At 30.8% G+C, this 22,901-nt stretch overlaps 1 protein-coding gene across 1 annotated transcript in view; it reads left to right on the top strand.

The window, feature by feature from the left end:
* The window catches only part of LOC113367265 (transportin-1-like), a 51,313-nt gene extending 29,493 nt beyond the window's left edge, over nucleotides 1–21,820 (top strand). Inside the window, 3 exon segments of the mRNA XM_026608889.1 lie at nucleotides 3,177–3,351; nucleotides 7,769–7,902; nucleotides 21,642–21,820. Of these exon segments, the coding sequence (XP_026464674.1) occupies nucleotides 3,177–3,351; nucleotides 7,769–7,876 (283 nt within the window). The 3' untranslated portion in view covers nucleotides 7,877–7,902; nucleotides 21,642–21,820.
* Nucleotides 21,821–22,901: the final 1,081 nt, after the last annotated feature.

Below are 22,901 nucleotides of genomic sequence, written 5' to 3'. Positions count from 1 at the left end.
TTAAACTAAAATTAAATTAAAATTTTGACAAATTTTGACTATATTTTTTCAAATTTTGATGAATTTTTAAAATTAAACTACTTGCCGTATGGCCGTGAAATTTTAGTATGTTGTTTAGGACCATGATATTTATCGAAACAAAAAGTTTAATCGAAAAATTTTTTCAAGAGTTAATTACAAAGAAAAACGGCTTGGCCGATCTTTGTCCAAAATTAATCAGCACGACTCCCAAATAATATCTTTTGTAGTTTTTTAATTTTTAAAATAGATTTTGATATTTTGGTTAAAACAAAGAAATGGCTCAGCCTATCGTATAAAAAATCTAACTAACGCGAGTTGCTATTAAGTTTCATCCAACGGTTTTTAAATTCTTGAAATCGATTCAACCGTTTTTAAGATAACGTCGATGACTTATTGAGTAAATGACTTCTTTTAACAAGCGTCAAAATTAAAACGTTCGATGTAATATTTCAAACTTTGATGAATTTTTAAAATTAAACGACGTTACACTCGGACTGCTATGTGTACAGTACGCTGCAAAAATGCAAACTTTAATTAGTTTTTATAATTAAACCGCTTTTCATGGGCCTCTCAAATTTTACCACGGTCAGTTTAGGCATAAAATCTACCATTATGCCAAATTTTATCAAAATCCCAGACGAGCAACGCGCGGGTCCTCCTTGTTAGTCAAAACTCTTGATTTCTATTTCTTAACTGTATTGAATTTCATTACTTTATTCGCAATTTGCTAAACTTTTATATAGCACAAAAACTAGTGGGGCGCATGGCATCGTGCCTTAAGGGGGTCTTTCTATGTGACGGCCTGTTTTTTAGGGATATTTTAGGATTTTTTTTCTACGACCAGCAAATATTTAGAGCTTCAAGTTTTTTTATCATTTATTAACACATATTTGGACAGTATAAATATAAAATTTCAGCTAAAAATATTCAGTCAAACTAGAGTTACAGCGCTCTGATCAAACCCCGCCTTGAAAAAAGAGCTCCCACTTCCTCCACGATTCCGGCTGATCTGAAAAAAAAAAAAATAAACGGCGTTTTAATTTGTAGAATATAAAAAAATGCGTTGTTGAATATAAAAAAAATTGAATTTTTGATAGACATTTGTAATAAAAGTTGCAAATTAGGCGTTTTTTTTTTTGTTTTTTTGCTATAAAAAAATCGAAGTTTTGAAAATTTTCGATAGTTCATTCCATGCGTTTACATATATTGTGTCCTGTAAATTTCAAGTAATTCGGTCCAGCCGTTTCTGAGATACAATGGAGGAAAGTTTGAAAAACACAGTTTTGAGAAAAACGCGTTTAAAGTTTCAAGTCCGTTAAAAACTATCAAAATATCAACTCTTTTACCTGCTGTATTTTTAAAACGACTTCGAATTTTCTAAAATCGCTTTACTACCGTATTCTAGACATGTTAAGGGAGCAATTTATGAAAAAAATCGATTTTTTCAACCCATCACATAGGAAGACCCCCTTAAGGCAAATTGCTGGAACTTCCTGTACCAAAAATTATTATTTTTTTAAAAACGATTAACATTTTTGAAAAAATTTTACTTCGAAAAAATTAGATTTATGATAAATTTTTTTGAAAAAAAAAAATGTTTTCTTCATTTTGACATACGAGTATTTTGGAAATTCGGAACTTTTTTTCAAAGCAATCGTACTTCTTGAACTGCATAGAGACGAAATGTCAAAGCGCGTAAGTGCCGCGCCGGCGTCTAACGGATAAGCATTGGTACGGAACCCATAGGAATGTAAACAAAATTTATACATATTGTTAAAATCTCTATAGAATATCTGATAATTTGATGTGCATATGTCTAATAATCATTTTTGACCGCCAAATGGCATTTTTTTTTACTCTTTTACTAGATCTCCGAAACCGCTAGACCTGCCTTCATGAAAATTCGTTCAATTCTTCATCTTGTCAATACAAGTAAAATGTTTTTTGAATTATTAAAATCGGACGCTCCGTTCTCTCAAAAACTCGATTTCTATTTTCTGCACTCTTTGCTCCATATCTCCGTAACGGCTGGACTTGCTTTTGCCAAAAACTATCAGCACATCTCCCTATCAATAGGAATCGAATGTTTTTTAAACCATTCAAATCGGTTGATCCGTGCGCCCGAAAACGTGGACGAAAAATTGCGGACATACAAAACAAACACGCGCACACAAACACACACACACATCCATTTCTGAGGTGGAAATGTTTAGAAACCTTCAAAACGTCGAGAAATGCAAAAACTTTCATTTTCGATTTTCGGCCCATTACTATAACTACCCTACGGGAAGTTAAAAAACGAATTTGCTCTTTGATATCTAGTTCAATATTGTTTCTAGAATACTTTATAAAACACCAAATTATTAATTTAAACTTAATTTAGATTTAATTTATTCATTACATGATTTTCGTTAAAATGTATATTTTTGGAGATATATGCAAAAAAAAAGATGAAAACGCCCAGGGTTTGGCGGCGGAGTCCAAATTGTTTTCTCTTTTGAACTTGAGGGTAAGATGAACCTAATTCCTAAATTTCATGCAAATCGGAGCACTGTAAAAAAAATCAAACCCAAAACAGTCCATTGACTTAAGTAAATATAACGTGAACGGCTACAATATAAAGAGTCAGTTTGTCAAATAAGTAATAATGTATTTTTTGTTCTTTGTATGGATTACCGCTAACATCTACGTTTATCATTTATTTTGATATATTTTTTTATTTATATAAATTATACAAACCCGATCGTTTCTAGTCGCAAAGACGTGTAACATATTATACTTTTTATATCGTGTTTAACCCTTTTGTAACGAGCGTCGTAAGACGACATCCACATTACTACTATGTGTCAACATTTGCTGCAAGGTTTATCACTATGAGTTAAACTATTAACAATTTTTTATTGTTATTTTTAGTTCTTAGGAAGTTTAATTTTTAATTTTTAAATGCAATTGTTATGGTGATTGAAAAATTTTAAGATATGTTATTGTGTCTGGTACGTTCCGTGCGTGCAGCAGCGTCACTCCTGCGGAAATCACTCTCGCGGCGAAAGGGTTAAATAACGTTGTACCTGGCCCGTAAAAACATTCACAAATATTTATAATACATTCACTTTAGACAATATTCTTAACTCAACGTATGACAATTGTCTTTTTAGGTGTACTTCGCTGCGCAATATTCGCGATAATGAGGAGAAAGACTCGGCTTTTCGAGGAATGTGCCAGATGATAACTGTTAATCCCGCTGGTGTTGTACCAGATTTTATATTTTTTTGCGATGCAGTTGCTTCTTGGTTGCATCCGAAAGATGATCTAAAAGATATGTTTACAAAAGTAAGTTTTAATTATTGGGAATATTTAACACGATTATTTTGATAGTGCTGTTATTGATATTCAAACTAGTGGTGCATGTCATTGTGTTTTAAGGCAAATTGCTGGAATTTCCCGTACCGCTATTAAATATTCGAGCAAAAAAAAAAAAAATAATCAATAGATATTGATAAATGATTAATAATATCGTTTAAATATATTTTTTAAATAGTTTCGATGAGATAATTATAATTACTATATTTTTATTCGTTCATATAATATACAGTACTGATCTTATCACTCAAAACACTTGAAAATGTTTACATAAAGAAGAAATACTGAATAAATCCATCTGAGGATATATTTCTTACGAGTAGAATAACGCATATGAAATATATCCAGTTTTAAATTGAATTGTAAATTTAAAATTTTCTGAAGATTTTGAAATTTGTTTGAACAGTTAAAAATCTTGGTATGGAACACAAAAAAAAATGTAACAAAATTTGTTCTTATTTTTAAAATATCTATAAAATCGGATAATTTGATGTGCATATGTCTAATGATCATTTTACACCGCCAAATATATTTTTTTTACATTTTTCTCTGTATCTCCGAAACTGCTGAACCTGCCTAACCAAAAATTCAATCAATTCTTCATTTCGTTAGTACAAATAAAATGTTGAATTATTCAAATCGGGTGCTCCATAACCTCAAAAATTTAATTACCAATTTTGGCACTTTTTGACCCGTATCTTCGATACGGCTGGGCCTATCTTTGCCAAAAATTAATCAGCACGTCTTACTATCAGTAGGAATTGAATGTTTTTGAATCATTCAAATTGGTGAATCCATGCGCCCGAAATCGTGGACGAAAAACTGTATCCAAACATACATACACACACACGCGCATACATCCATTTTTTTTAAGGTACGCCTAAATGTTCAGAAACTTCTCAAACGTAAAGATATGCAAAAATTCTCTTTTTTTATTTCTTTGCGATTACTATAACTCGCTCTACGGGAAGTTAAAAAAAAAGGTAAATGATGATTAAGAAAATGATGCAATGTACAACTTGAAGGATCAATCGATGTACCACGAATGATCGAATAATCATAATAGCTACCGTTAAGACGAAAGTTGCAACATATTTATCGTTTCAAAAAAAGACATTTTATTAATTATATTTCTTAGTTTTTACAGTCTTCCAAAAATACATAAAACCGATTGCTTTTTCAGACTTATAGTTTTGTAAATTGATTCGCCGTAATTTTACTTATCCAAATTCTTTCATATTTATATTCTTTTCATATTTATAATATATTTTGAATTAAACAACATTTTCAAAACTAAAAAATGTCGGAATCTATTCAAAAACTTATTATAATTCTTATATATTAGTTGATAGTGAAGGATTTACAGTTTCCGCATAATTTTTCTGTCGTTGATCTAATTATCGCTGCAGTAATATACCACACACATTAGTAAGAAGTATATTGTTGACTTGTTGTTGATTGTTAAAAAATAGTTGAATTTTCCTCTTTACACATCTGGAAACGTTCTAGTATGGTGGAATACTTTTGCTGGCCTAATATTTTACGCAGTGGTGAACTGTTTCAACTTCTGGAAACGTTTCACTACGTTGAAGTACTCTTCAATACCTCATATTTTACATTCTCCAACAATTTTATACCAAAATCAGAGGATGCACGATGGGTAGCTTTAGCTGTATTTTTCGACTTGTAAAACTTGCAAAGTGAGAGTTTTCACAATAAAAACTTAAAAGTGCTCTCGTAGACCACACTTTTTCGAATAACTATAGTTTTGATTTCGAAAAACCCAAGATTTAATTTTATAAAAAAGAAGCATTGTTGAGCCGATGTTCATACTCAATATTACAAAAAAAAAAAACAATCAATTTACGAACATATACGCACATTTTGCATGATTCCTATTGAAAACTAGTAAATTCATTATTGACCACAAATATTTTTGATGTTCCTAATCTAATTTATATGAAATATTAATTTATATGCAATTATCAGATCAATTCTCTAAATAAAAAACATCGATTTTAAACTCTAGTGGTAACCTAGTCTAATAATAGTTCCTTTCTTAGATGAATGTATCAAGCAGTAGTTCGCTTCATAAGTGAGACGCTAGTCCAGTAAGTGTGAAAATGAACATTTTTGCAAATCTTTACGTTCCAAAAATTTCTGAACATTTATACGTACCTTAAAAAACGTATGTGTGTGTATGTAAGTGCGGATACAATTTAACTTCCCGTAGTTACCCTACGTCCTTTTCTAGTTATAGTAATCGCAAAAAAATCGAAAATGAAAATTTTTGCATATCTTTACGTTTCAAAGCTTTCTGAACATTTTGGCATACCTCAGAAAAAATGGATGTGTGTGTAGTATGTATGTATGTATGTTTGGATATATTTTTTCGTCCACGATTTCGGGCAAACGAATCAATCGATTTGAATATTTCAATAAACATTCGATTCCTATTGATTAGTTTTTGATGAAGACAGGTTTAGCCGTTTCATTGATATGGGGCAAAAAGTGCCAAACTGAATTTTACAAAGCCAGGTTCGTAATACAGAGCAGAAAGCGCAAAAATGACAAATTTTTAGAGAACGGAGCATCCGATTTGAATGATTTAATAAAAACTTTACTTTTAATGACGATATGAAGTATTTATTAAATTTTTCCAGTCCAATTCGGTTTTGGGGTTGCAGGGAAAAAAGTTGAAAAACACGATGTTTAGTGTCGTTAGTGTTTTTTGATTTTATTGAATTTTTTAAATTTTTAAATTTGTTTTAATGTGTAATTAGAAAATATATCTATATCTAATTTTGTACCATCTTTGTAAAAACCCATATTTCGTAAAAATCATTATAGCAAATACATAAATTTTCTTCCGCTTTCAGTTAGTTAACATTTTTGTTCGAATTTCAATTAAGATTTTCATTTACATCGATGTATCGCGATGAGGACTAGCTTTAGCTTTAGCTAGACTAATTTATCAATTTTGCGCGACAATCTGCCGAGCCGTTTCTTTGTAAATCGCAGAAAAGTGAAAAATTGTTTGGCCGTTTTTTTAGCCCGCAATTCTGAATCGATTTTGAAAATTCAAAAACCGTTCGATAGATATTGGTTGGGAATCGTGCTGATGAGTTTTTGGTAGATATCGGCCGGGCCGCTCTCTTGAAATAAAGTGTTGAATTTTTTTTTTCAACAATTTTTATTATTATTTTTTTGACGGTAGATACCATAGTCTTCTAGATTATTCTAAAATATTACGGCCCTACGACAACTCGTTTAATTTTAAAAATTCGTCAAAGTTTCCAAAAATTGGTATCGTTTTTTTTTTGGCATTTGTCAAAATTAGACCTTTCATCGACGTTTGCTCAAAGACGGATGAGTCGATTTCAGAAATTTAAAAACCATTTGACGTATCTCGATAAGGTTTTTCGTTTGTCGGTTTTGTGAGACGATTTGCCGAGCCTCTGTTCTCTCAAAATCTGACATTTTTGCGCTTTCTGCTCTTTATTACGAAGGGGTAAAAGCGCACAGATGAAAATTTTTAGTAAGGGTAGAAAAACCATATTTTTATATTTAAACATCTGGGAATTTTTGGGTAATAATGAAAGCAAAAGAAAAAGCAAAATATAGCAAAACAAAAGTAATTAAATTTAACTAGACTAGAAATTTAACTAGTTTGTTTTAATCTGTTTGACTCGCCAATTCGTTTGGATGGACTTCAGCTCTATTTTTGTGGTTCGAAGCAAGTATTTCGATTTGTTCTGCTATCGTGAGCGTTTCTGTGCCTTGATGATGGTTAATCCATATTGACGTATAACGAGAAGCGTTTATAATTTGTCATAGGATTTTAATTTGAGCGCGTTGGACCACTTCTTACAATTTGCCTAATATTCTTAAAGGTGCTGCTAGATTTTTAACTCCCTTAACTGAGCGTAAAATAAATTATTATTTTAGCTTAGAGATCTCGTCATCTAGAGACTCTATAGATGTAAAAAGAAAAATTAGAAGAATTTGGCATAAATTTCATGATCCGCAAACTAAAACACCGAAATAATCTATTAAGCTCAGATATAACCAATAGAACTTTGATAACTAAATTGAAGGATGGGCTCAGAAGTTCAAAATAAAAATTAACGAATCAATATCAAATTACTTTTCCCTAGTTAATCACTATTTTGTAGGGACAATTCAGATTTTGATCTCTAATTGTTTGCACTTTTTGCTGATATGTGGATCCAATCAATTTTTTGTCCAAGTACAAACCTAGATACTTTATAGTATCTGATTGTGGTGTAATTCTATCATTTATTTTAATTGCGGAAATTCGTCTCTCTTTAGGGTAAATATATATTTTATAGTAGTCATTATTGATTTTTATGAACTATTTCTGTAGATTCTTCATGGTTTTAAAAATCAAGTGGGCGAAGAAAACTGGACGAGGTTTAGTGATCAATTCCCGCCGCAACTTTACGAACGCCTTCGGTCGATGTATGGAGTTTAATGACATTTGTAATTGCGGAAACTATAGTAAGTATAAACACATTGCATTAGTTTATATATATGTATATATATATACACCTAAGTCTGTTTTTACACGGTAGATTGGTTCCAGAAGAAGTCGTGTAAAAAATAACGTGTAAAAAAAGACATTGATCTTATACAAAAATGGGTGATTTGTTCTTAATCTCTAAAACCTATTAAAATTAGTGAAAAACAAGAATTTTTAAGAACAAGAATTAAATTAGTGCTATTCACATTTGCTTTGACCAGTAAAAATTGTTTGTACGCGCTAAAGGGGAATTCACTTAAATCTTTAAGTTCGCAAACTATCATAGATACTATCGATGGTTTCAGACCTTTTTCTTTCATAAATACTTTTTTGTGATATGAACATACTTCGCAAAAATTAAATTTGACAAAAAAAATTTAAGTACATAAAATTTCAAATCGTGCTAAATGGAATAAAATCGTGTAAAAAATCAAAAATATACAATTTTCAAACCGTGTTAGATCAAAACCGTGTACAAAAAGATCGTGTAAAAACAGACTTAGGTGTATATATATATAATCCAGGAAATATCTATTAAATATATATTAGGGTGGACCTTAATATGGACAGTTTCGAATTTCCTTGCTCCCAGGGGAAAAAAATTCAAAATTTTTAAAAATGTTTTTTTAGATATAACTTAGCAAACACATCAATAAGTTTAATTGAAAATTCGACGCTCTACATAACAAATTATAAAAAACCTGTTGCGTCGAATTTTTAATGAAATAAGACATGAATTATCACTTTTGATTCATTTGTCGCTAAGTTATATCTAAAAACATTTTTAAAAAATTGAAATTTTGTTCATGCTAATTCCATACGAAATTTTGATTGAATTGCGCACTATCTAAAAGTTAATATTAAGAGCTAAAAATTCTAGAAATATTTTTTTATTAATTTGGAAACATTTAATCCTCTGGGGGCAAGAAAATTCGAAAATGTCTATATTAAGAACCGCTATATAAATGTAGCTCGACTACATGTTAGGTATTGTAAAACGTTAAAATGGTTGTACGGATTTGGCCATTATTAGTCTTGAAAAATTCGTGCTAATCAGTAGATAGTGGGAAAGGTGAGATATCATTTCAAAACCGCGTAAAAACTTTACATTTTTAATTTAAAATTTTTTGTAGAAGCGTAATTTAAATAAAGCAATGGACGGCGGCTCATACGTTAAATGTCAAACGTTTTTGACAGACGATGTTCAATTACATTTAATAGGAAGTTTTAGGTGAATATTATTTATTTAATTATGATTAAATTGTAGTAAGTAGTTTTGTTTATAGTTTTATTTATACACAAAAACGTTACTTAACGGGCCGCAAGTGTTACTAGAAACTCAAAATATTAACTTTTTTGAAATGTTAATATGAAAATTTACTTTTTGGCGTTATAGCACTCTCTTTTTGCAAATCATATTTTTCCTAAACTCGATGGTATTTATAAATCATTTTATAGATTATATTATTTTTTATTTTTAAATTTAAATTCAGAACCTAAATTTGGAATCGATCAAAGGGGGGACATTTTGTCCAATAACTTATCCTCAGTTATAATTTTCCAGAATTTATCGAAGAATGGATAGTAATATATGAAGGTCTGGGTTTAAAAAGGTCCACCACAGATATGTCAGTAAAGTTCATTGTTCAACAACAATATTCGAAAGTAGAGGGAAAAAGATGTATAACCAGCTCCAACTTTGATTCTTATGACTTTGCTATCAGGAGATAAACGGAAATCTTTGAAAATCCATAATAAAAGTATTTTATTCTGCTGTTAGCATTTTCGAAATAGTTAAAAATATGATTATTTTGTAAAATACCTTTAAAATTAAAATAAGACATTGAACCTGTTTGCCACCTGGCCGTTACATGTTACCCCGCCTATAGCGTAAAAAGGTCTATAGATAACAAATTTTTGAAAGACAACAAAAAGATCACATTTCTACAATGAACGTTGTCAGATAATTGTTCGTTTGAAATATGTTATTTGGTATATAATTGGTTTGGTTTTCATCATATAATTTATATTTGCTTAAAGTTAAATTGGGCTTTTGTGCCCCGCCTTGCTCTACATATATAATTTTTATTAAATTTACTTCAATTCATGGGATGTTACTTGACACTTTTCAAAAAGCAGGCCAAAGAAGAAATACTTAATTTATTTTCTATCTCTTCTTGCATAAATTTGAAAATTTTGTATAAGCTCAGTGGTATTATTTACAATTATACACAAAATCCAGAATTCAAAAAGAATCTGAAAAACTTGAAACGTAATCAATCTTCAATTAAATGGAATTTGTAATGACTATATAAGCCGAATGACCAAACAAGACTTGGATTGGATTATACCATGTTTTCTGTACACACATTTTTTTGATCGTCTAGAAATTGTTTAGTAAATACCTTATTTAGCAAAACAACGTTTGCCGGGTCAGCTAGTATTGTATATAAAAATGAAACTATATTATGTTAGGTATGCTAAAACGCTAAAATGGCTGAACGTATTTGGCCAGTCTTAGTCGTGAAAAAAATCGTGCTAATCTAAAGATTGTGGGAAAAGTGAGATATTATTCCAAAACCGAGAACAAACTTTACATTTTTAATTTGAAAATTTTTGTAGAAACGTAATTTAAATGAAACAATGTACGGCGGCTCATACATACGTCATGATGTTCAATTACATTTGATAGGATATTTTAGATGAATATTATTTCATTGTATTAAGTAGTTTTGTTTGTGCTTTTTTAAGTATAAAAACAGTATTAAACAGGCCACATGCTTTATTAGAAATTCAAAATATCAACTTTTTTGAAGTGCTAATATGAAAATGCACTTTTTGGCGTTATAGCACTCTTTTTTGTAAATCACAATTCTCTCAAATTCGGTGCTCTGAAAGAACTCATTTGTATAATTCTATAATCATTGGTATTTATGAAACATTTTCTAGATTATATTATTTTTTAATTAATGTTATTTAAATCAATCTAAATTTGAAATTGGTTTCAAAGCGGACATTTTGTCGAAAACCTTATTCCCAGTTATAACTTTGAAATACACACCTGTAAAAATGTCAATGCACAAAATTGCAAGTTCTCTGAAACGAAATATTTTGATTATAAATAAATTGATTACAAAGCTCGCATTCTATTACACGTTCCAGTATTATACCGAAATTATCAGAAATATGATTCAATATGTATATATTTTTTTTATAGCTTGACAAATGTCCTACAATTTTGAAGAAATTTCTTCCAAACGATATGTCAAAAACTATGCATTTGAGACACAGTCAGGCATCGTTCATGTTTCATTGAATTACCCTACAAATTGAAAACGTTGGAGAACTTCAGCTTTGGAAGTTTGTATCAAATTAAACTATTTGATAATGCAGTGTATAATATAATTCACTAATGGTTATTTTGTACTAATTTAAAAAAAAATAAGCTGGCAAAATTCGATATGAATATATCGAAGAATCGACAGTAATATATGAAGGTCCTGAGTTAATAAGGTCTACGACCGATATCTCAAAAGCGATTAAAGCATTGTTTAACAACAATATTTGAAAGTAGAGGGAAAAAGATGCATAATCAACCATCACCTTGATTCTTTCGACTTTGTTATCGGCAGAAAAAAATGGTAATCTTTGAAAATCCATAACCAAAGTATTTTCTTTCGTTGTTAGTTTTATGAGTTGAGTACTATGGTTTAGTTTACGATGCATTAATATAATTTTTACCTATACGTTATTTTATTGTTTTATAAAATGCAATGTTAATTTTAAGTGAAATTCAATAGTTTTTTTAATTACCACTTTAAAAGCTTACATCTGGGTGGGGTAAAAACGATTTACTGAACATTAACTCTGGTAAAGGTGTAAAAAATAAAAAAATAAATTAAGTTAAGTTTACAATTTAAAAAGCTATTTTACAAAAGATCAATTATATAAATAGTTATTTTAACTCTGCTGATGAATATTTTTGACGAAATACAAGATCGAGGTTATTTACAGTGTTAACTGTGTAAAAAATGCACCAATGGAACTTATAATTTGCATTAGTTAAATAATGTAATTATTTTGTTAAATAATAAAATTAAATAATTGAACATGTTTGCCATCTGGCCGTTCCAAAATGTCACATATCCGCAAATCAGCACAAATCTGCAAAACAACACAATTCTACAACGATGAAGTAGGTGGCAGTTTTACTGAACATAGTCAGATAGTTGTTAGTTGACATGCGTTATTTGTTGTGATATAATTGATTTTATCGGTATCGATAAAAGAACTAATTAGAAAAGAAAAATGTTTAATAATGATTTTCAAAAATGCAAATGCTTTTCAAGTTTGTGAAAATTTGTTTTTTTTTGCGTTATTCATCGTTTTTTGCTAATATTTTCAAAAATATACATTTTAACGAAAATCATGTAATGATCAAAATTATATCAATTAAAATCTTAATAAACCGGTGTTTTATAAAGTGTTCAATATTAGGCTAGATTTGAAAATAGTGTTTTATAATGCTCAAAACAAGCTTTAAAATGAGTACTTCTGCGAGTAAAGTAAGTGAGCTATCGTGCAAATAAAAGACGCATAATGTTTTTTTTTTCATTTAAATCAAATTGTTTGAGTGTCATTTCCACCAAAAGTAAAAATAATCGTATTCCATCTGAAATTAACTTTCTTTAAGAGGTCTTGATGGATTCTGGAAAATACCACAACTTTAGTACAAACGATTTTCAAAAATCTCATGATTTCATGAAAAAAAAATTATTTAAGAAGAAACAACCATTTTCTTATTATTATATCTCTGAAAGAATTGAAGATACGTATAAAGGTATATAGATAGAAACTCAAGATCTTTTTCTGACCAGTTTATGCTTCTTATTATTTTTCTGTTACCCAAATGTTGATAGAGTTATGATTGTTTAAAAAGTGCGCGGCTGTCCAACCAGTGTCTTTCGAGCTTTTTAACCCTTCGCCGTGTCAAAATAAGAGAAGTCACGGTAAAATGTACGATAGAGCAAGTTGTAGCTCATTTAATTACCTTTAAAATAGTATATTACAAGTTCTGATAAAATCAGAATTAAAAGAGTGATAATCCAATTAAACAATTAATTAAATAATTGTTTTCACTTCTGAACTTAAGATTGAGGTTATCTTATTCCCGAAATATCAAGCACTAATTGGAGCACAGTAAAAAAATTCACAGGGCACACGCTTTTTTCTTCTCCATGTACTGCAAATTGAGTTCGTTTCTGACCGTCGAAGGGAAAGGATCGATATGTTTATTGTGACAGAGCGTGTGCGTTTAGTGTAGTTAAAAATAAGTGATCAGTGTATGAGTGCAGGCAGAAATCTGCTAACATGTTTCCCGTCGGAGGGATCGGAGACTCAGGTAGTAATCCTATCGTTGAAGCTCTGCGTGTGCTCAACGGGATGGATGTTTTACCAGACCCAAATGTGACAATGAATTACCCAAGCGGTTCAAATACAAACCTCGAAGTGATAAAAAATATTTCAGACACAATCACTCCTTCAACTTCTACTGAATATAATCATTCTAGCGAACCAAATGAAAATAACGGCTGGACCACAGTTCGGTCAAGACAAAAGCATCATAATGACAATTCTACAAATTCGAATAACAAAACCTCTAACCAGTACTGGTTAAGTCCGACTCCAATAAATAATTACTATGACGTATTGAATACACTACCTACGGATCCAAAACTGAATATACCACCTCCAACTCCACCAATTCATAAACCACCTCCTATATTTGTTCATGGAATAGATGATATAAAACCACTTACGACCTTACTTAATGAGCATGCTAAAGACCTATATCATTTAAAAATTGTGGGTATTAAACAAGTTCGCGTCCAAATGTTTGACTCTACAAATTACAACAAAATAATTAAACACCTAAAAGAGAGAGGCACTTTATTTCATTCTTATCAAGACAAAAATAATCGAACTTACAAAGTTGTCATAAAAAATCTTCATCATAGTACCGACATAGATGAATTAATTAAAGAAATCACCACACATAAACATAATGTAGTCAACTTATTCAATATTAAACATAGGGTCACAAAAGCTCCTCTCCATCTCTTTTTACTCGAAATTGAACAACAAGATAATAACAAAGAAATATTTAATATTGAGTATCTCAATAGAGTTAAAGTGGTTATAGAGCCTAAAAAACCAACAAAAGAGGTTGTCCAATGCTCCAGATGCCAACAATATGGCCACACAAAATATTATTGTAATCATATACCACGTTGCATTAAATGCGCCGACAAGCATCTTTCGCGTGATTGCCTTTGGCGCGATCCGATAAACGAAAAAGTGAAATGCGTCAATTGTGGAGAAAATCATCCAGCAAATTATAAAGGCTGTAAAGTATATAAAGAAATAATTTCCCGAAAATATCCGCCTCTAAGACCGAGAATTATTCCATCGACGCGCTTGAATACCAATAATTTGACACGACCCAACTTCTCTTACGCACAAATGACTCGCTCCAACGAAGAATCTCAAGAAACACAACCGGAAAGTACCCACAAAGCTATACCACCGAAAAGTACCCACAATGCTACACCACCGGAAAGTACCCACAATGCTATACCACCAGAAAGTGATATCTCTGAACTCAAAAACATGGTGAAATTCCTAGTTAACCAAATGAGCACTATGCTTCATATACTAACATCCTTTGTAACAACTAAGATCCGTCCATGAATTATTTCATTAGAATAGCTGTATGGAACGCCAATGGGTTGGGAAATCATACCCAAGAAGTCGCCCATTTCCTTAATCTCCAAAAAATTGATATTTTATTAGTCTCGGAAACACACTTCACATCCAAAAGTTTTTTCAAAATCCCTTTCTACAGCTTTTACTCAACAAATCATCCTGATGGAACAGCCCATGGAGGTAGTGCTATACTAATAAGATCATCCATTAAACACTACATGGCTCAATCATATGCCGAAAACTTCTTACAAGCTACTAATATTGTAATAGATACTTCTATTGGTGCGCTAACAATTAGTGCTTTGTACTGTCCGCCTAAACATGTTGTGTCATCCCAACAATTTAACGAGTATTTCAAAACATTAGGACCAAAATTTCTAACCGGAGGGGACTTTAACGCTAAACATCGCTCATGGGGTTCAAGACTAAATAGTCCAAGAGGTAATCAACTGTACGACGCCATTGCAGTTTATAGACTACAACATATATCTACAGGTGAACCAACATACTGGCCAACTGATCCATCCAAACACCCAGACCTCCTAGACTTCTGCGTATTCAAAGGGCTCTCAGCTGAGAACCTTAAAGCAGAATCGTCCCTTGACCTATCTTCTGATCATAGTCCGATTATCATTACATTCAGCACAAAGTTTAAGTTGCAGTCTAAAAACCCTTCTATAACCAATAAAAGAACAAACTGGGAACAATTTTGTAATTATATTGATGACAATCTACATTGTAATATTATGTTAAAAAGCAAAGATCACATAGACAAAGCATTGGAATCACTCAATAAAAACATCATTGACGCGGCTCTTACCTCTACGCCTCCACATGCTACTACAGAGCGAACTTTCTGCCCCCTTGAAGCAAAGAAGTTAATAGCCTATAAGAGAAAACTGCGTAGAAGATGGCATATCACTCACTTCCCTGGCGACAAAGAAAAGCTAAACAAAGTTACTCGAGAACTCAAGCAATACCTGTTTGAACTAAAAAATAAACACATGGAGTCATACTTGAGTAATCTGTCTATAGATGATCACTCTATCTGGAAAGCGACGAAAAATGTGAAGAGACCAATTACTTCTGTCTCACCTATCAAAAAGGACGATGGTTCGTGGGCTAGATCAGCGGAAGAAAAAGTGGTCACTTTTGCCAATCACTTAGAACAAATTTTTACGCCTTTTCCGTGCAACGTTTCAAATGACCAATTTATTCTTGACTACTTGAACGACGGCAACAGTACAGACAAACCGATACCAAAAATCAAAGCTAGCGAAGTATGTGAAGAAATAAAAAACACTAAGTCTGGAAAATCCCCAGGCCACGATTGTATCACTTCCATATTATTGAAACACCTACCTAATAAAGGATTGAGGTATATAACAATTTTGTTCAATAGTACAATCCGTCTAAACTATTATCCATCCCAATGGAAACTGGCTAAAATAATCTTAATCCTAAAGCCAGGAAAAAATCCTATTGACGCAGCTTCCTACAGACCAATTAGCCTTTTATCATGCCTCTCAAAAGTCTTTGAAAAGATCATTCATAAAAGAATTAGCCATATACTGGAGGAGATAAATTTTCTGCCGAAACATCAATTTGGATTCCAGAGAAAACACTCTACCATCGAACAAGTACACAGAGTCGCTGATTTCATATATAATGCCTTCCACCACAAAAAATATTGTTCAGCAGTCTTTTTGGATATTAGTCAAGCATTTGACAAAGTCTGGCACCAAGGCCTATTTTACAAACTGAAAAAGATATTGCCATATAATTACTACCTCCTGATAAAAGAATACTTGACTGAAAGAAAGTTTATTGTCAGCTATAAAGACGAGACTTCCAGCATCAGAAATATTTCCTCTGGAGTACCACAGGGTAGCGTCTTGGGACCACTGCTGTACATCATTTTTACCGCAGATATACCAATAAATCCAAATACAATGATTGCCACCTTTGCCGATGATACGGGTATTTTAGCCCAACACGATGACCATATACTCGCATCCACAGTTTTACAGCAGCATATCAACCAGCTAGAAAATTGGCTAAATACCTGGAGAATAAAAGTTAACACCACTAAATCTGCGCACATCACTTTCACCCTCCGCCATAATTCGTGTCCCACAGTCACATTTAATAATGTGCCGGTACCTCAAACAAATGCAGTTAAGTATCTGGGGATCCACTTGGATCGGAGACTCACCTGGCGAGAACACATAATCAAGAAACGCCAGCAGCTTGAACTTACGCGCAGGCAACTATACTGGCTAATTGGCTGGAGATCGAAAGTTTCTATTGAAAACAAAATACTAATTTACAAAACTATTATCAAACCAATTTGGACTTACGGCTTGCAACTCTGGGGAGCGGCCAGCAAGTCAAATATTACAATTTTGCAGAGATTCCAGAATAAAATTTTAAAACAGATTGCAAACGCCCCAAACTATGTTCCTACCTGGCTGCTACATCGAGATCTGCGCATACGAACCATTGAGGAAGAGATTTTCCAGTATTGCACCAAATACAAGAACCGACTAACACATCATCCCAACCAATTGGCGAATGACCTGCTCAGACCAGTTCCACCTAAGCGACTTAAGAAACAAACTTGCAATGAAATACTACATAATATTAATTGAACATATAAATATATATAAATATGTGTATTAAAAGAATATTTTATAATTACTAATTAAGACATTGTAATTAGAAGGAGCTATCAGTGGGTAGTTATCCTTCTCACGCCATTTTCCATAACTGTCAAAAATTTTAGCCTAATGTACATTGTATAGATTGCTATGATAAATAAACAAAAAAAAAAAAAAAAAATGTACTGCAATAATTTTGTTGATCGTAGGTTGAATAGAGAACATGTTTGAACAAGATTTGAATTGAAATTAATTCACTTCAAATATGAACTTAAGCAATAATGAATTATTAGTGAGAAAAATGTAATTTAAATATGAAAATTACTAAAAGCGAGTTAAAATATAGTACGAAATTATAAAAATTATAGGCAATGTTATTGAAGCAATTATTTTGGGTAGAAAAATCAAAGGTTAGGATATTGTACCTTTACCTAGAAGAATGCTATATATTAATACTTTCTGAATTTGCTATACCTTTTAAAGGACTTCAATTTTCAACACGTGTATCTTATGCTATGACCATAAATCACAATGGCTGGCAGGCGATGATTTTTAGTGTGATAAATTTGCAAAATCACTGATCATTCATTTATACATCCACATTTATAGGTATGACTAAAAATATTGTACAACCTTTGCATTAAAATAAATTGAGCTATTGGAAATATCTTTGTTATATAATAAATAAATTGCATTGTATAATTTCTGATATACAATTTTATTGAACATATTTTAATATTTGTTAAAGGATAATTAAAGTGTTAACTATGGGAATTGAGAATAATCATTTTATTTGAAGCAGTTCTACATTTATTATTATTTTTAACTGAACGATAAATATTAGTATAGGTTAAGAATATTAAAAAAACGTAGATGTGGGTACAGGACAACGTCTGTCGGGTCATCTAGTATTTATATAAATTATTGAAGCAATTATATTTGTTTAGAAATAACAAAGGTGATAGTGTTATATATATATATATATATATATATATATATATATATATATATATATATGACTCGGACGTTGTAGCTATTACTAGTTCCTTTGCAAAGTTTAACTCACCTCATTAGGGCAGTATTACGCATTATTATATATATGGATACATGTCTGGTCTGCTTGTGTGGCTATGGCTATGCATTCCTAAACCATACATCCAATCGCCGTGAAAATTTGGGGAAACTATAAAGTGATTCTGGTCAGGTTTCCACATATTTTAATTGAAATTTATTTCGCTTGAGTCAGTGAACGTTTTTCACTGAATATTGACCAAGATTTTTTAGGTCTAAGGAAAGGTTCTTATCAATTATTATTGTTAAATATATGAGATTGAAAAACTATACTATAAGAATTGGCCCCACACTGGTATTTAAATGATTTTGATGCCATTCTATAGGTATTTTCGAGAAAATCCGAAAAATAATACTAGGGTGGGACCAATTTTGTATGGAAACACGCTCATTCCCTTTATATTCAAATCGTGAATAGAATTTTTCGTATTATGTAGAAATGATATATAAAACTTATTTTACGTAGAATACATCAACAAGTAAATCTCGGCACCGTAAATAAGGAAATGTAGTATGGATCTCTTAGAAATCGATGCTAATATGAATCTACTCCTACAGTTCAACCATTAACATACATCTGCTATTTGCCTTTCGTTCAGTTAAAGCAAGGGCGAGCAACCTTTTTAGCCCACGGGCCAATTTACATTTTCAAATTTTTTGGCGGGCCGCACGTAATTTATATATATATATATATATATATATATATATATATACCAGCTGACCCGGCAAACGTTTAGCCACAGGAAATATTTTTAGAAAATCATTAGTATTAGAAATGACTTCTTCAAATATTTATATATTCAGAATACCAATTCTGAATGTATAAATATTATTACATTGATAATTTACCCACAGCAACGCTAAAATACTAACGTTCATATTGTAATTATGTTGTATTCTGAAAAAAAAATCCAGTCCTCTCAAAAACAGTTTTATCTCCTGATTTTAAAATTAAATTTCTAATTTTTTTGCTGAAATAGCTCCTTTTGTGAGACATTCAAAAACTATGTACTTCTTATGTACATCGGGAAATATTTGTACAATAGGATTAGCTTGCAAATCAGTTAGTTTTACCGGAGGTAACCATTTCGATGCCATTTTTAAAATGTTGCAGCGGATGATGTGGATAAGTTTAAGCTTTTTTATAAGCTCAAAAAAATCTTGATCGAATTTCAATTAAAAACGTTCACAAAAAAGGCGATAATAGTTAGTTGATCAATTACCGAGCTAAACAAAAAATGTTCATTATAAAATAATAAAAATTTGGAGTTGTATGTAGTTTTCCATTTCGCATAAAAAAATTAAGATAAAGAACAAAATTTAAAAAAAAATTGTTACGGCCGTACAAGCCATGATGAAAATAAATTGTTTTTTTTTTAATAAAATTGAAGCTTTTTCATAAACTCTGATAAAAGTCTGATCTAAAATTAAGTCAAAAGATTTATTGACTGAGTGCGGGAATAATGTATTTGCAACAAAATTACAAAATTGCCACAAGAAGAGAACAAAAATATAAAATTGAACAAAGTATATATTTTATATAATAAGTGTTTATAAATATTAATATAAAATGAAAACAAATAATATTTAAAAGAAAAACAATTTTACTTGATACCTTTAATAAAAAAAATGGCACTGCATTTTTTACATAAGTTGGTCAATATCAGCCGTTTTTTTTAGATTTTGTTCTTTATTTTAATTTTTTTAATGCGGAACGTAGCAACGCGTATGCAGCTTTGACATGTTTTACTCAGTTTTGATAGGTGCTAATTTTCTATGAATTTTATGGTTGAAATTAACACAGGTCCACAAAAAAGAGTTGTCTGAATTGGGTGTGTGACATATATATGTCTTCCAATGTACCTTTTACCGCTGAAGATAAATCTATAGTCAAAATTGGAGCACAAAAAATTGAAAAACATTTAAAAACTGGCACAATCTTTGTTCTAGATTTTTTTTGAATGAATTAATTATTTTCCAGCGACTTTTCTTTTGTGGGCTTGTGTAATTGTTCGCGCACATATGTACTTCCAAAAAAGAAATTGAATCGTAATTTGATTTACCTTTTTTTCAACAGCGAAAATTTCTCAGGGCTGACATAAGATTTATAAAAAAAATTCGATGTTCACTGAAAAAATGAATTTTTTAAATCTGTATTATTTTGCATGTTAAATGGCGAAGAAAACATTTACATGAAAACAGCTGTCTTGTTAGCTTTGAACATTTAGAATCACAATTAAAATTTGTTCATATTTTCTTTTTTCAATATGAAAAGTGAAACACAAGATTCTGCAAAAGATATTCTGTATTACCAAAATGACGAAAGAACTATAATTATTATTTCATATCCAAAAACAATTGTAATTCGCTATTTGAGTCGTCTACTCCTTAAAGCATTGCATCACTATGGAGATAACGTACTTTATTGAAAATCGACATGTTCACGAACTAAATTGCCAGAAAGTCTTTAAATTTACGATAATTTAACCCTTGCGACTTTATAAGATTTACTTATTTAAATATTTTAAATTTAGAAATGCGTTGTTGCTATGTTCTCGGACAAGTTCTCATTTTTTTTGCAATATTGAAGCTTGTTAAACAATACGTAAATAAATTAATATATATTTTATCAGGAAATTCTATTTCGTAGAACAACAGTTTTTACCAGAATTTGACTGACGAAAAAATTAGCTTTTACAGCCGTATTTGATAAAATATCTAGAAAAATAATCTGTTGTTGAGAAATGCTTGGCGGGCCGCAGAAAAACACTCGGCGGGCCGCATGCGGCCCGCGGGCCGCGGGTTGCTCATCCTTGAGTTAAAGCATAACACAGCAACGCGTGACCGGGTACAGCTAGTATTGAATAAATGCACCAGTTTCTAGTGGCAACATATGAGATAGGAGATGAACTGCTGTTTTGATCCAAAATAATAATATTCGCATTTGTAATTGAAATTTCAACTTAAGAGATAGGCTGAACAGTAACTCTTATACACTGGGCTAATATATTTTAATAATATTTACATCATAATGATAATTAACAGGGTTTTGTACTGCCTCAAGTAAACTGTTACCTGTTAACTCTTTTATACGTAACATGAGTGAGCTATCTTATCTTTAATGAAAAAATATATATTTTCAAATTGCGTAATTGTATTTCAATTTCACCTTGCATCTATTTAACTTTATAATTATAATTACATCATATTTTTTATTGCAGGGTGATAAAATGGATCCAGTACTATCGTTTTGGACACTTATGAGCAAGTACATATGTAACGACTATAGTATTTAATCTCTCAAATTATTCTTTTTTCATACATTATATAAAACACACACATACGCTGCATTAAGTTTCGAAGCAAAATTTAAAAAACGGAATATATTTAGTATATCTTAGTCTTTATAAACTGTTTTTAAATCGGACAGTTTATAAATGAAGATGCTTCATTTCAGCTAACATGTATGTGTGTAGAATTTTTTTTTCTTAATATTGTGATCAAGGTTTATGAATCTACTTATCAAAGCATATCACAGATGTTACTGGCACTGGAAATATTTATTCTTATGACGGTCTTGCATTGTCTTATTTTATTTAATGAAAAAACATTTTTTCATATTTTTTATGCTTTATAGAAGAAGTATCCTTACATTCAAAACTGCATAAGTATTCCTAAGAATAGTTATCTATTTCCTCTAAAAAAGCTATAGTTGTTTGTTGCTACAATATTGTTCACATGAATTGTATCTGCCTTGTATCTTTTATGAGGGCTTGTTATTATGCAAGATCGTACATTTATTGATATGAGTATCATATTTATTTACAGAACTACCTAATAACCAATTACTTTATACGTTCAATATAGTCGATTAGGTTTTTTTTAGAATTTATTAAAATAAGTAATTAATTGTTTCCTCTTCCTACCTCCTGCTCTCCTTTATAAGAAATTTATATGGTATATTCATATAAATGTGGAACTCTATGATCACTAATACGAAGATCTACTAAAATTGTGCAATTGAATTTAAAGAATTTCTATATGTTTTCGGCATACAATATTGTTACATTTTTAGTACAAGGTAATTGCAACAAATTATCTATCCTACTAAATGCAGACTTCTGATAGTGTTTTCGCGTAAATATTCTAATTTATTGAATTGAAATTCTGAGGCTGTCTATTTTAAAAATTTCTGTCAGAAATATTATGTTTAATGTTAAATGAAAGAATAAAAAGGGGTCCTCAAGGCCTGAATGAATGAGCTATCTAGAATGCTAGACAGAAATGTAATTATTTTGTTATACATTTACTACTTGCTTTATTTTAGGTTGAATATTTTTCTCTTCGACGTTCCAAGACTAATTTGTGATAAAAGGTATTCTCACTTTTCCTTTATGTTGACTCTTTGATGTCTAATTTGGTAAATTGGTCAAATATGAAGGCCAAAATCATTAGTCACGGCTGTATCAGAAGAAATACCT

Source organism: Ctenocephalides felis, unplaced genomic scaffold (genome assembly GCF_003426905.1).
Source record: "Ctenocephalides felis isolate EL2017-DRISC unplaced genomic scaffold, ASM342690v1 CF-g0.4_SCAFFOLD_01170, whole genome shotgun sequence".
Taxonomy (NCBI): Eukaryota; Metazoa; Arthropoda; class Insecta; order Siphonaptera; family Pulicidae; genus Ctenocephalides; species Ctenocephalides felis.
The sequence above is the reverse complement of the archived record's forward strand: the minus strand, read 5'-3'. Positions and strand labels throughout refer to the sequence as shown.